This window comes from Globicephala melas, chromosome 7 (genome assembly GCF_963455315.2).
Source record: "Globicephala melas chromosome 7, mGloMel1.2, whole genome shotgun sequence".
Lineage (NCBI taxonomy): Eukaryota > Metazoa > Chordata > Mammalia > Artiodactyla > Delphinidae > Globicephala > Globicephala melas.
Window position 1 is genome coordinate 21,916,720 of NC_083320.1, and position 16,120 is coordinate 21,932,839.

Consider the following 16,120-nt stretch of genomic DNA (forward strand, 5'->3'; position numbering starts at 1 on the left):
TCCAAGATTATTAAAATTTAACGCTTTATTTTTTAAAAAAGGTTATTTTCAAAATTCCATATGTGATTTTTCACCTACACATAGGCAGGGTATAAAATAATGCGTGAAGAAGTCAGTGATGGAAGAGCCGGAGATTCGTGTGAGCGAGGATTATTCCCAGCTCATCGCAAGCCTCGATCACAACTTTGTCAGCAGTGGAACCGGAAGGGGCAGCGATGTAGGCCACGCCACTCTGAGGGGGAGACAGAGACAGACTCTCAAAACACAGCCTCATGCCAAAACACGTCCAGAACCAACCCCTCACACCCAATAACAAGTGCAAGCTAACAACGATTCATGCTGCAGACTTATTCGGTCAAGAGGCAAAATAACGGGATTTGGGTTGTCCATACAACAAAAGGAGAAGTCAAAATAATACTCTAGGTGTTACTGATATATCACATCATCATAGCCTGGATATATAATCTAACTCACAGAACTGAAAAATCAGAAGCAGCATCTCTGAAATGGTTGCTGCATAATGACCAAATCCATACACACACCAATTCCATACTTACCCTTTTAGCTCTGTCTACATTGTCCCGGAAAGGAAAGAAGGCATCAGAGCTGATGGAAACTTCACTAAGTTTGTCAACCCATTCCCTCTTCTCTGCCTCGGTTAATAACTCGGGGACCTGCTCAAACAGTGCCTTCCACTTGATCAAATCTTCACCCTATGAGTGGGGGCAGAGGGGAAAGACAGGTTTTACACCATCTTCAGTACTATCTGATACAAATCAGAATGCCAGAAAAACACTTGGGCATTTTTCCTAGGACTTAATTATAAATAATGACTCATTTATATCCAAGTCCATATTTCTAGAACCTTTTTTTTGATGTTGTATAACATTTCATTAAGGAAGAAAATTAATCTTAAGTGTACCAAATAAAGACTGTACCATTTACAAGCCAGTTTATTCCAAATATATTTTGTTCTTTAATCTCTAAGTTAAATCTACTGCTTTATATCCCTGTATCAAAGCAAGCAAGGAAACAGATAATTTCTAGAAATACATTTCTACAATAATTAGTCTTAAGTACAGAGTCAGTCTAATAGACCAACCAGAACATGACGCAACAGTGTTCATTTTTAAAAAGTACTTCTATTTAGGGTTTAAACCAAAAGGCTTAAACAACATACTTTTATTCTTATTCACATATATAAGTTCTCTTCCAGGACTTACAGCACAATTTGTTGTGTAATAATCAAGCAGAAAAAGCAAATATTAAAGTAATTTTTAAAAAAAGCTATTTGAAGCGTTTCCTGGTTACAAAGCACACTCTGCAACGACACCTGTTGATCATGTCATGGATTCCTATCCCTGAATGGACAGCCCAGTGGAGTTGACTCGCCCCCTCAGAAGACCACTGAGTTTTTGATTACCAAGCTTCTCTTTGTGTTTTGCATCCAGTACCTGTTAAGCATTTCTATTTCCAGAAACTGGGCTAAATCCTATTCTTTTAGCAGGCTACCTAATACTTGCAATTTTAATGCTCCCATATACCTGCTTCAAAGTAGAAAACATTAAAGAACATGAAATATAACACAAGTACACTGAGTTGTTAATGGAGCTTGTAGAAAATGTAGAGGGACATTTGTTACCTGCTATCAAGTAATTTGTGTGCAATGTTAAGTACACACCTATCACATAGTAAGCATCATGACTGGCACTGTGACAGACACCCAAGATGGGTGAAAAACAGCCCCTGTCATCAAAACTTATAATCAGGGACTTCCCTCGTGGTCCAGTAGTTAAGAATCCGCCTTCCAATGCAGGGGACGCGGCTTCGATCCCTGGTCAGGGAACTAAGAACCCACATGCCACGGGGCAACTAAGCTCGCATGCCACAAGTACTGAGCCTGCGCACTCTAGAGCCCGCACACCACACCTAGAGAGTCCACGCGCCACAGCTAGAGAGAAGCCTGCATGCTGCAACTAAGACCCGACACAGCCAAATAAATAAACAAACAAACAAATAAATCTTTAAAAAAAAAAAAAGCTTATAGGGACTTCCCTGGTGGCGCAGTGGTTACAAATCCGCCTGCCAATGCAGGGGACACGGGTTCGAGCCCTGGTCCAGGAAGATCCCACATGCCACGGAGCAACTAAGCCCATGCACCAACAACTAGTGAGCCTGCGTGCTACAACTACTGAAGCCTGTGCACCTAGAGCCCACACACTGCAACAAGAGAAGCCACTGCAATGAGAAGCCTGCACACCTCAATGAAGAGCAGCCCCTGCCTGTCACAACTAGAAAAAGCCCACGCGCAGCAATGAAGACCCAACGCAGCCAAAAATGAATAAATTTATAGGAAAATAAAAAGCTTACAATCAACAGGGGAGGTACAAACATACAAAAGTAAACCAGTGGTTATAATCTAAAAAGACATACGATCTGTAGCGTCAGAAAGGGATAAAGAACGCCCAAGAAAGGTAAACGAGACAGAAGAAGTTTAGATTAGCAAATTTAGATAATACAGAACTTCAAGAAAAATATCTTTTATCTTTGTAGTGATGAAGATAGTCTGCTACACAGAAAGGGTAAACATACTAATACACTCCACCCACACTCAACGACAGCCCTTACCTCTCCGATGGTTCCAGTAACATACTGATCGATGGCGTTGGAGATTTCTGCTCTCTTCACTCCAGTTTTAAACTTCATGGAAAGCACTTGTGGGTGATGTCTAAGCCACCAATAGTTTGCCTTATCCCCGGCAAGGCGTGTGCAGTGTATCCGAGACTGCTGTCCAGCTCCAATGCCAATAACCTGAAGAATGAAGAACACAGACGTTAAAATGAATAACAACACGCTTCTCAATGGATCTTTTGTGCATATTCCCCCAAATCCATCAATTTTGTGGGGGGGAAAGAAAATCAGGCTGAAATAAGAGAAATACAAATAATTTTAAAGTCATTAAAAAGGTTAAGTGTAACATGTTTTAACTATTATTTATATGTTTTACCTCTTCAGTGAAATTTGAGGTATGGCTATTAATTAATATCTGGAAGTTTCTAGAGCTCCTGGACATCAGTAGTGAAGCGTGGTCTTGCTGGAACTTATCAGACAAGTAGCCACAGTCTCCCAGGTTTTTGGTATTACAGATTAGCAATCTTGCAACAGTAGGCAATCACCTAAATTCCGAATTTGAAAGGGTCTTCCAGGTCACATGCCAATTAACATCCATCCTCCCCTCCTACTTATGGGCCAAATAATTTAACAAATGGCTAGAGAGGAGCTCAAGACACTATGAGAAGAAACAGTGCTGAAGCCACAGCAAAACCAGGTTTATCCTAGAGCTAGGAGAGGCCCAGTGATGAGCCAGCTCAGTCCTGCATCCTATGGCTTTTAACTAGGAAAAGTTAAATACCTAGCTTAACATCAGATAGTAAAAGATGTTCAATATTTTGACTGTGGTAGTGGTCACGGTCAAACAACTACATAATCTGTGCAAACTGGTCAAACTCTACACTTAAAAAGGGTGAATTTTACTGTATATAAATTATGCCTCAGTAAACCAGATTTTTCATCATGTTAACTCTTAGTCTACAGATCCTTGGTAAAATAACGTTAAAAGTATAAATAAAAATACACTTTATGCTGCAAAACGATGGGCTAGTGGGTGGCAGTATGTTCTACTCCCTCTTCAATGGAAATGCTACCGATAGGGACGAGGGGAGCAAAAAAACTAGTTCCCTAGCAACCATTGTCCCCTAACCCAAAACGTGCCAACTCGTTCCAGGCAAGAAGCAATAAGAACAATTTTAACACTTAGTTCCAAAGATACTTTGTATTCATTACTGAGTAAATACTGACAAACCGAGAAGAGAAAAACTTGGCAAATTTTCCGTTTCAAGCAGTCTAGTTCCCAAGACTGATGGATTTTTGAACATCATCTTGCAAAACAACAGTCCTCCCAAAGTGAGTCTGACAGCTTGGTTACCTGCCCGTCCCTGGCATAGCACACGGAGTTAGACTGAGTATACTTGACAGCAATGGTGGCCACAGTGAGGTCTCTGAGCGCAGATTCCGGCAACTAAAAAAACACAGAATGGTAAATGGGGCTTTTTTTTTTTTAAAACCTTCATTTAACTTTTAGCATCTTATGTGTCCCTTATAACAGACCTATAATATATAGTTCTATCCCTCAAATGAGGGAGTGAAATGAACTGTTCATAGGAGACACTATCATGTTTTACTGAAAGAATCATATTTAACGTATTTGTCATGGAACTCTGTGCGACGCCTAATATGTCACAAACTCAGATTGATGCCATTTTGCAACAAACTTTGGCTTAAGCCTCTTTACGTATCACACTAGATATGAAATACCATAACCACTCCAAAACTGACAAACAGTATTTTCTCTATCACAGTAGCACCGAATAACTGGAGATGTGATAAAATTTGTTAAAAAAAAAACATTCCCTGGTGGCGCAGTGGTTGAGAGTCTGCCTGCTGATGCAGGGGACACGAGTTTGTGCCCCCGTCCGGGAAGAACCCACATGCCACAGAGCGGCTGGGCCTGTGAGCCATGGCCGCTGAGCCTGCGCATCCGGAGCCTGTGCTCCGCAATGGGAGAGGCCACAACAGTGAGAGGCCCGCGTACCGCAAAACGAAACAAAACAAAAAAACACTGAGAGTAATTTTCACAGACTCTACAAATAACTGTGATGCACATACAGCCAAGACTGCTCAGGAAAAACCAAATTAGGATCATTTTTTGGTTTGCCTAGAATATTCTACATAGAAAGTATTCAAAAATGTATTATGTACTACCGGTTCAAACAGAATGAAACAACTACTATAACTAAAAATGTCACTATCTTTAATATAAAGAGCAAATACAAATTGAAAAGAATAATAATGATCTATGTTGGTATGCTAAGCGGACAAAAAATATAAGCACATCTAATTGATAAATTATCTAACTGAAAAACTGTTAAGTCAGACTTCATCAAAACTAAAGTTTCTGCTCTTAGAAAAGATCCTGTATTAAGAGGATAAAAAGACAAGTTACAGACCATGAGAAAATATTTTGCAAACCACATATCCAACAAAGAACTAGTATTCACAACATATAAAGACCTCTCAAAATTCAGCTACAAGAATAAAAATATAATTAGAAAATGGGCAAAAGACATGAAGAGACATTTGAAGAAAAAGGATATACAGATGGCAAATAAACACATGAAAAAATGTCCATCACTAGGCATTAGGGAAGGCAAATTAAAATTATGAGGTATTGCTACACACCTATCTAATAAGAAAGCGACAACACCGAAACCTGGTAAGGATGCAGAGAAACTGGGATCGTGCGTATGTTGCTGGTGTAACATATAAAATGATGCAGCCTCTTTGGAAAACAGTTTGGCAGTTTCTTAAACTAAATATGCAACTATGATGCCAGCCAGCAAATACACTCCTGTGTCTTTAGAACAGAGAAATGAAAACTATGTTCATACAAAAACCTGTTCATGAATGTACAATGAATGAAAGTTACAGAAAGGGGAACAGATTAGTAGTTGCCCGAGGTTACAGAGGAGGCAGAGGCAGGAGAGAAGTGAGTGTGGCTATAAAAGGCAACAGAAGCCTCCTTGCAGTGAGGGGCATGTTCTGTGTCTTGACTGCATCAATGTCAATTATCAAGGTTGTGATGCTGTATTAACAGTTTTGCAAGACACTGTCCATTAGGGGAAATGGAGTAAAAGATGCATGGGAACTCTTAAAACTGCATGTGTATCTATAATTTTTACTTTTTAAACTCAAAATTAAAAGCTTAAAAACCACTGTTAGAATTTTTTAAGAATTTATTATACTAAGGTACTATTGATGCATTGATAGTATATCCTTTTCTATCTGTATTTGCTCTTTGCCAACTATACATTTTATTCCTTTGGTTCTAAGAAAGATTAATAACAAAAGCCAGCCTTCTTAGCTGCCTACCTTCAAATATAACCCTAGTATCCCGAGTTAGGATCAAGGACTATGAGACATGTCAAGGGGTGGGAGTGAGAGAATCCAGTGTAATAAACATGGCACATATAGTTAAAACAAATTGAAGCATTATTCAAGAAAAATGGGAGAAGACAGAAAAATTCAAGCATGTTTGTTAATACTTAACACACACTCATTACACTTCTCCGGCTTCCTCAGGACTGAAACCATTCTAGACCTGATAGTATAATCTGATGATTTTGAGGCTGGAATATTAATAAAAACCTGTTTTAAAAGAAGGGAGGGGAATATAAAGGAGGATAATACCATCATTCTCATCCTTAGTTAGGTTTCCAAATTTCCATTAAAAATACATATGAACAAATACAAAAGAATGTAGATAAAAGATTAAAATCAAACCCTTGTAAAAATATCCAAGCTAGCACAGCCAGAGGCACAAAACCTATCAAGTGCTACTAAAGTAATCAGTCCAATACCTATAAAACTACAAGGAAAACTTACAAAAGTAAGAGTCTCAATAGGTAGACACAGTTGTCAGCATGGGTACCATGGAATCTAGCTCAATACCCTTTTGGTATTTTAAAAAATACATTAATCAGCCAGATTAATAAAGTTAAAAAAAAAAAGTCTCGTTTTACTGTGAGCTGCTTAAAAATATTGCTACCCCAGTACCTCAGGGCCTTGACCAAAGGAGTGGATTCCAAAGGACTGAAAGATCTTTCTATATATGATTCCTACATGTTCCTTCACTTCAGGGCACCATTAAGTTTGAAAGATAAAAATGAAAGAATAACCAGTAAACCAACAAAGATCATGTCTTAATCACTATATGTTTATTAACAGAACTATCCTGATAAAGATTTTAAAGCCTATTTTCCGCATTCTACTTAAAGTCGCAGGATTCAGACCGGGAAACAATAGCCAACTCGTCCACTTGTTACAAAATGACTTCTTAAGAGACTAATCCTTTTCTAAGAACAAACAGAAAACCTGAATACAGAGCTCATAAAATATCAAGTACTGAGAGGCAAGAGGCAAAGACCCCAGAGATAAAGGAAGCTGGAAGAAATGAATGTGATGATGCTTTTCCCCTCAAGGCATTTTCCAAGTTGCAAGGCAGTAACTAAGAGGTAAATGAGCTAAGCCCCACATTAAGTCAACTCTATGAAGGGAAAAAAACACCATCCAGACCCTCAAAATATCTATATGGTTCTTTCATATTGCAGACCAAAAACTGATCAAATAGTCAACCTACAAAAGATATGGAAAATTTTATTTGAGGCAACCTGAGGAACCCAGGAGACAAGTCTCTCAGAAAGATCTGAGAACTGTTCCAAATAGGTAAGGGGGGTGGCCAGTATATACGTGATTTCGATGAAGGGGCACGTGCAATCAATCACACTTCTCGGCAGAAGGTTACTGCTATTCTCGAGGAACAGACATCCTAATTAATGGTTGTAAGTGCTTTCCTAAGTACGGGAAGATACAAGAAACTGGGTTCACAAAATCTCCTGAAAATATATAACTATCTGAGGGCCAGTTTTATCAGTTTTCCCAGAGTACAGTAAGTCCCTCACCCTGAATTCCTTTCAGTGACTGCAGTGGCTAAAGACTTGATTCTTGCAAAACTGGATGGTGGGCGACATTCTTTATTTTACGATCCCCTCCCTTTTGGTCTTAATTTCAACCAAAGTTTGGGAGGCATTTTGTGACTAATTTGTCCCATGGTGCTAGGAATGCTCCTTCAGTTCAGGCCAGGATTTCGTTGATAAGCCACTCGATGTGCCATTACTGGACTCGATGTGCCATTACTGGACTAGGCCCTCTTGGCAGTAACCAAAAGCCTCTGGACCACCTGATTTACTAGTCTATTATGGTCCAGGAAATGGTTCCCTCTTGTTGCTTCTTCCCATATCTATAGTTACACTATTATAATCACTGATCTTATAAGAAAGATGTATTGGGTCAATCATTTCAACTCCCCTAGTCATCGTTATTTTTATCAAACGCTCAGTCACATATTTGGAAGAAACAATAATCTTGTAAAATAGGCAGAATAGGAATAAAATAGCTAGTAATATTAATAAGGTCATAAGTATTTAAGCTAAGAACTTCCACTAGGTGCAGCCCAGAATCTCCCCACGTTGTCTGACCGGTCTGCTCTGTACCAATCACTATCTTTAAGGGAACTGATATATTGGCATTGTACATAAAGTTCACCAAAGATGTCTGCATACAGAAGGCAGAGTGGTGGCTCATCGTGACCCCTCACAGGATTGAGAAAGGAATGTTATCTTCTAAGGAGTTACGTGGCTGGCACCAGAAGAAGAAAAATTGAGCTTTATGGTTGAGCAGGTATTTCTGCCACTGGGGAAGCCTGGTTAACGCATAATGCAGATGCACAATGCACGCTAGAGGGGAAGGAGGAGGCCAAAGAAAAAGTTTCATGTTTAAATTTTTCTTGCCTTGCCTTAAAATATGAATTTTTATTTCATCAATATCCAATGCCCAGCATGCAATCAAAAACACCAGCCACACCAGCAGGTAAGACCAGAAAACAAAGAAGTCAGTTACACATCTGAAGTACTGAAAGGAAAGTACAGCCAACATTAGACCCAGCAAAAATATCCTTTAAAACTGAAGGCCCAATTAAGGGATTTCAGAAAAACAAGTACTACCAGCTCATCCATTTCCTTATAGTATAACCTTGGGCAAATGTCTTAACTGTCCTCTCTGTCAGAATTTTGTCATCTTTACAATAGAGTTGACAGTAGTCACACCCCACCCAGAGGGAGCTGTGCATATTAATTGATATAATACATGTAAATACAAAAAGAAAACCATTTTTATCCTAGGAATATGTCCTTCTAAAAGATGACAACAGGACAAAGCAAAATCATGACTATGTGAAAACACCCATCACATCACTGAAAACGGAAACAACTTAAATATCCATCATAGTACGTGGATTGCCACATGGCCTTTCAGATGAAGGTGTGGATCGATCTTTCTTGATATATAAACACACTTGTAGCTCAGTGCATAGAAAAAAAGGCAAGTTACAGAACAGATTTACAAAAGACATGATCCCATATATGTAGAATTGAAGGTAGATAACTACATGTATACATACGCACAGAAGTTTCTAATATGGCCTTCTGTTCATTTTTTGAGTTCTCAAACTTACTTGACAACTCAGAGATGAGCTAGCTCTTTGCATATCGACCAGTTTTAAATATGGGCCTTAATAAATGCATAAGCATATAAATATTAAAAACAGATCTACTGGGCTTCCCTGGTGGCACAGTGGTTGAGAGTCTGCCTGCCGATGCAGGGGACACGGGTTCCTGCCCCGGTCTGGGAGGATCCCACATGCCGTGGAGCGGCTGAGCCTGCATGTCCGGAGCCTGTGCTCCGCAACGGGAGAGGCTGCCACAGTGAGAGACTCGCGTACCACAAACAAACAAACAAAGAACAGATCTACTGAATTACTAGTATTCAGTTCAGATATTTTCAGACTTACATCTTTATTCTTGGTAACAATGTTGCTAAATAATGACCTGTTGATGACACTATTATTTCTCTTCTGGCTTAAACGAAGACCAAAGAGAGTTCGAACTTCGTTTTCATCTGGACTGTAAGACTGGTCCATCTAAATAAAACAAAGTTAAGGAGTTAAAAGAGTAAAAAATATGTCTACATCCCTCAAAATTTTTCACTTAATTTATGTTCAAGATATTTCATTATAAGCAAGGTTATATGCATTTTTTCTAACTTAGGCAGGTACAAGATCATTTCAGGATGGGTGTAATAGAATGGTCAGGCACCAATATTTTGCTCCAAAATTTTTTATAGGTTTTATAATCTTATAGGGTTTTGTAACTTATACCAAACATTAGAACCAATGGTTCCAACAGAGCATTTCTGGTCTCAGTAACTGAAAGCATTATACATATGGTTTTTTCTTAAAAAAAAAAAAAACTAAAACAGATATGCTAACAAATAGGCAGTGGCACAAAAACTAACCTCTAATTTTTTTCTAAGAATCTACTACAAATACTTAATTAAGACTTAGATTAAAAGTTAAAAGAGTGGGCTTCCCTGGTGGCGCAGTGGTTAAGAATCCACCTGCCAATGCAGGGGACAAGGGTTCAAGCCCTAGTCCGGGAAGTTTCCACATGCCGCGGAGCAACGAAGCCCGTGCGCCACAACTACTGAGCCTGCGCTCTACAGCCCGCGAGCCACAACTATGGAAGCCCGCGTGCCTAGAGGCCATGCTCTGCAACAAGAAAAGCCAACGCAATGAGAAGCCCACGCACGGCAACAAAGAGTAGCCCCCGCTCGCCGCAACTAGAGAATGTACGCATGCAGCAAGGAAGACCCAACACAGCCAAAACTAAAACAAAACAAAGAAAAGTTAAAAGAGAGAGAACAGCATTTGTAGTCTGTGTCTTTGTTATTTGAAAAGGAATATGTCATTCATTGCTTTCTTCCTCTCCCAAATTTTTAACTGAAATGATAGTAAGACACGGGAATAACCTGCATAAGACCACTCTCTCTCTAGACATTTTTCCAAATTTGACAGTATTTCTTCATTTAACCTTTGGATGATCTTTGATTTAGAAAGCACTGATATCTGTAACTTATAAGCAAGACCTCATACTAATTCTGCTTAATCTGCATTTTCCTGAATTCTAAAATGGTCCTTTTCCCTTTATATTATAAAATTTCTAAAACTGAGATGTGCCCGCCTATTAACTGATGTCATAAAAAAACCTCTCAAATAAACAGAATATTGAGGAAGCCCTGGTGTTCTTTTGACACCCTGAAACATGATACTGTCTGGTGCTAAAGAGGTCATGATCAGGGTCAGGCTCAGGATTTGGAAAACATTCTTCATGATGCTACAAGTAACTGCTAATAGCCAGAAGTACTTACTACTCTTAATGACAACAACAAAAAACAGTTAAGAGTGAAAATACAGTGGCAGCTAACTGAATGATTAAGTACCTTTTAAAAAAGCTACTTCTGTCAAGTAGCTTTTTAAAAAGTATTACATTTAATGTGGTATTTTTGTTTTCTTTCCTTGAAAAGCTGACATGGAGTCTATGGTGAACCATGTAGTTATTGGTTTCTTAAAGTGAAGAATAATAACTTTCAATATATGGAATTTGGATTCCACAAATTTTTTTTTACATTAATACCTTCTGAAAAACAGTATTATGAATTTTAACTTTCAATTCAAATAACTTTTTGCTTTATCCATTTATGATCAGACTACGGGCTAATTTCCCTAATGTATAAGAGCTTGTAAAAATCAGTAAGGAAAAAACTCAACAATCTATTAGAAAGACAGGCAAAGAACATGGGCAGACAGTTCATAAAAGGGAAGTAAAAACACTTAAATGTGAAAAGATGTTCACCCACACACAATGAGAAACTAAAACTGCAATGAGATGCCATTTTCATCTAACTGCTAAGATAAAAATGTTTAAAAACTTGATGCTAGCAAAGGTGTTAGGAAACAGGCACCCTTACACATTCCCATTAAGACATAAAATTGGTGGTACAACCTTAAAATGAGCAGCATCTATCAAAGTCACCAACACAGTCTGCAACCCAGTCCTAATTTTATTCTCAGGACTTTCCCTCTAGCTTATTTCACTGCAGGGTATGTGTAATAGCTAAAGACTGGTGACTGGCTAGATAAGATACACAGATACGGGACAAACCTCCAAGATGATGAAGCAGTGTGCATTTGTGTCAGTGGGGAGAAAAAGAAGAAATGCAAATGCAAATATCTGCTGAATATGTATAGACTACCTATTTCAGGAAAGGTGAGCAAGAAATTGAGACTATTACTTTTAAAAAAGGTAACAGCGGCAGAAGGGAAGGATGAGGAGACTTCAAATAACCTTCAATACCTTTTGAATAGGAAACCACATTAAATATATTATTTTTAAAGAAATGAAAAGTAAGGGCAGGAAAGCTATCTTGATCTTAAACCCAAAAAATTAATAGGAAGAAAAAATTTGCAGGGTTAAGGATAAAAAAACCATAGTAAAGAAGGATAAATTAGAAGGGTGCCAGTATAAAGGAAAGATTAAATATGGGGAAAAAGAGACAAAAGAGAAGAGCAAATTACTGTTTCAAACATGAATTGCACTAACCTGAAGAACACAGTAGTTCCCATTTTTCTTCTTAGAAAGTAATTTCAAAGCTTCATCTTCATATCCCGGGGCAATAATACCATCAGATACCTATATGTGTATTAAATATTAATTTCTATTTTAAAAAATTAGAGAACACCTCTTAAACAATCTAGAGATAATTATCTGTCGTAAATAATGCAGTAGCAGTTTCTGGTTTCTGCCTCCACCAGATAATACAAATACTATACTTGGAAAAGGTAAGTCTATGCTAGAATACAACTTTCTACAGCTGATCTTATCTCATTGGCTGTCCTTCTGGTTGTCTGTTTCAATTTTAACCAAGAATATATGAGTGATTCGCTGTAATACACGTATCTTAGGAAGAAAAATGATTTTTTACTCTTCTGTTCACCGGGAGGTTTTGTACTAGAAAGAGCATGTTCTTCTAATTCTGGCTCTGCCAAAACCTGGCTAAATGACCCGAGGCAAGGCAGGCTCCTCAACAGCAAGAAAAGAGGTCAGAGGAAATCAGATTTAACACATTATAAAGATACGAAAGTCATAGCTCACACCCCAAAGCCTCGTGCTGTAACCTATAACGCAGCACACCAGCTCCACGGCAGCTGGGGATGGCAGGGGTGATGGTAAGGATCCCTAAAGCAACTAAATATTGTCAAGTCACAGCCCCTGTTAGCCTTAACTGCTAACTGTTTGTTTCCCTCCGAGGCATCTGATCTCCTTCATCTTCTTCTCTATCTCCCCAGCCCCACCCCCACCTTTCCAGAATGCCTGTTTGGTACTCAATTGATGGGGGTTAGTTTTTTAGAGTAGTTTATAATTTCCCTCACTATACAGTCTCTTTCATTACAGACCGAATGAAAGTTTACAGCCACGTTCACTATTATGTCACCATCCAAGATAGCATCCTCTATTCTTCAGAAACAGTAACTCTGGCATTAAGACAATGACTACTAGAAAATTTTAAAGAATTAAATACATAAAACTTGATCACAATAGCCAAATACAAATATTATAGGTTATGGTTTCAATAAACACTATGAACAAATTAAGCTCTACTTAGTTATGCATGGGACAAGATACAGAATGTCCACTAACCTCTCTAGAGATAATTTTGGCAGTAGGGACATCACAAACATCAGATAATGCGACAAAATCACCAAAGGAAGACATCCTATCAGCCCCTGTAAATAAAAATTAAAACGCAGTATTTATCACAGATTCTCCATCCTTATACAGAAAAAGGTAATGTTCAACAAACCCCAATGTGATCATATAAAATCTAACTTCACTAAGATTTAAACAATAGATTAATAAGTCATTTAACCGAAATAATCAATAAGAAATATTCTTTCATTTTACCTCCTAGAGCAACATTCAGCAAACTTTTTCTGTAAAGGGCCTGATAGTAAATATTTTTTAAGCTTTGCGGCCACGTGACCCTGTTCCACCTCCAAGACTGTGGTTAGCAATCAGCCACCGACAATACTATGTGGCCCTGTTCCAACCAGACTACATTTACAAAGCTAGGTGGTGGGCTGGATTTAGCCAATGAGCCACACTTTGCCAACCCCTGTGGTAGAAAGTAAACCATGAGAAAGTGTCTCAATAATCTCCCATTAATTTTACAATAATATTCACAGGTTATTAAGCTCATGCATTAGATACTTGTGAATTATATAAAGTATAACTTTAACAAAATTCAGTGTACTTAAATAACCATACAACTTAAATTTAGCAATACAAATACATTCAATAGCCTAATCTGAAACTTCATGCACCAAATTCCAATTGTGCTTCCCTTTATTACATTAAATACTAAAACTAACACACACTTTTATAAACAAATTTATTCCAAGGCTCTCATATAGTCATTCTGAAGTATTAATGAAAAACAGATTAAGGTAATTTGAAATCCTATAACGAAACAAAGGATATTACTACTTTAAGATAAAATATTGCTTTTCCTCTCAAAAAGAAAAAAAAAACAACAGAAAAAGCGCTATTATTCTTCTGACCTCTTGCTCTTGCATATGCAGTGGATATGGGTGTGAGCGTTTCGTACATATCATAGACCATGCAGACTTTGGCTTCATCTTCACTGAGTGGAACTCCAACAGCAGCGCCTGGTATAGAAAACCATAAATAAACCAAAAATCTCAAGTGACTACTTATTAATTCCTAAATCAGGACATTTTTCTAAACATCATCTAGTCTATACAGCATAATTTCTAGTGCTTGGGCCAAATTAAACAAAAACATGTTTGGCCAGATAATTAAATGCCAAAAATATAACTGCAGGGGAGGGTGAGGCGGGGGGAATATCTTCTCCAGCCTCTGAAAACAGAGCCACTGTCTTGAGTCTGCCAACACTAGGCGTATATGAAGCTACTTTAATTCATTGCTGACTCTCTGTCCTGCTTGATATCACACACAGTTTATTTCTCTGCCACTCCCATTGTTTTCATATCCAAAAACTATCTGAGAACTAATTATGTGTTGAATTGTCAGTAGGTGACACAAATAACTAAGCTGTACAGCTGACTTAAACACAGAAGAACAAAGGTCTCTCATACAATGGCCATAAAAAGTTAGAGTGCCGTAAGAACAACTTGTGTCTCCACTCAGTTAACTTCTCAACCGTGTGGAAAAATGTTTAGTTTAGTCATACTGCATTCAGCAGTATCACTTTTATTTTCTAAAACATGTTTCCACTACAAATACAACTATTATCTGACCTTCCTATCTCATAATAGTGTTACATATTATATATATGTAAAAGACAGGTGTGCATGGTATTGTTATCAGATTTTATCCAGTTACTACATTGATACTGTTATTAACAAAAGTGGTTTCGGACTTCACAGAATGTCTATATTCGCTTTTGAGTCTTGTCAAACTTCCAAAAAATTTTTTAAAAAGTGTATTTTGAACAGTTCCAGAGAATCCCAGAGGGCAGTGCTTTACCTGCCGGGCTGACATGTTTGAAAGAGGCAGCGGCTGGAATGCCTAAAGCTTCTTTGAGTTCCTTCACCAGCTGCCAGGCATTCAAAGCATCACACAAGTTGATAAATCCAGGGGCTCCATTCAAAACTACATATAAAAATATAAATACACATTAACAAGCCAGGTCAATAAGATCAGATATGTGTACATTTCCTAGAAAAATTTTAAAAACACATATATAAAGATTACACAAATATGTTGAAATAAAGTATAACAAAGAGGCAAACAGATATACACAAACATACAAGAACTTGCTGAGACTGAATAAAGCACCCGAGTCTGAGCCCATCTCAACAAACACACACACACCACACAGGTGCGTGAACACATACGTGTGCACACACCACTGGTGGACCAAAGCCAGCCAATCCATAAATAAATCAACAAAGAATTCAGGAACAGGAAAAAAGTACGACTAGACTAGTGGTCATCAGGGATCCACTTCAGTACAGAAATAAGATCAAACAACTGTGGCAACTTTACTGTACAATTTATAGTATAAAATTTAAATTGTAAGTCCTGTCAGTTTAACAAATAATGTTACAAACTAAAGCAAGAGTTTAGTAGGTGGGAGAGATGGAGGGAAAAACGTGTGTTGGGTTTCTCTTCTTTTATACCAGACTCGGTACACTCAGTCTAAAGTTGAAATGCAGTTAAAAAGGAGACTACAACTTTTTCACTGCCTATTCTCTTAACAGTGGCAGGATTTTTAAAAGCCAAAATCTTGTGAATAAACATTTATAAGAAGTTCAGTGCACACACAAAACTAGTGGGCCACTAATTAAAAACAACTTTATAATTTCATTTCCTTTGTGTTATTTTGGATAGCACATACTTTTAAAAACAAAACCTTGCCAAACATCTATTGAGTGCCTACTACAATGTTAAGCACTGTTCTAGGAACTTGGGATACTATCAGTGAATAAAACAGTCCCTCCCAAATT

The 16,120-nt window shown here is 38.0% G+C and overlaps 1 protein-coding gene across 2 annotated transcripts in view; it reads right to left on the reverse strand.

The window, feature by feature from the left end:
• ATIC (5-aminoimidazole-4-carboxamide ribonucleotide formyltransferase/IMP cyclohydrolase) overlaps positions 1 to 16,120 on the reverse strand; it is a 30,932-nt gene continuing 14,812 nt past the window's right edge. For both annotated transcript variants that reach the window (XM_030852819.2, XM_030852821.2), the window contains exons 8-16: positions 15,138 to 15,263; positions 14,189 to 14,296; positions 13,269 to 13,354; positions 12,171 to 12,260; positions 9,524 to 9,652; positions 3,986 to 4,078; positions 2,629 to 2,811; positions 558 to 713; positions 1 to 232 (exon numbers count right to left, since the gene is read on the reverse strand). In XM_030852819.2, the coding sequence (XP_030708679.1) occupies positions 113 to 232; positions 558 to 713; positions 2,629 to 2,811; positions 3,986 to 4,078; positions 9,524 to 9,652; positions 12,171 to 12,260; positions 13,269 to 13,354; positions 14,189 to 14,296; positions 15,138 to 15,263 (1,091 nt within the window). In that variant the 3' untranslated portion in view covers positions 1 to 112. The remainder of the gene's footprint in view (positions 233 to 557; positions 714 to 2,628; positions 2,812 to 3,985; positions 4,079 to 9,523; positions 9,653 to 12,170; positions 12,261 to 13,268; positions 13,355 to 14,188; positions 14,297 to 15,137; positions 15,264 to 16,120) is intronic.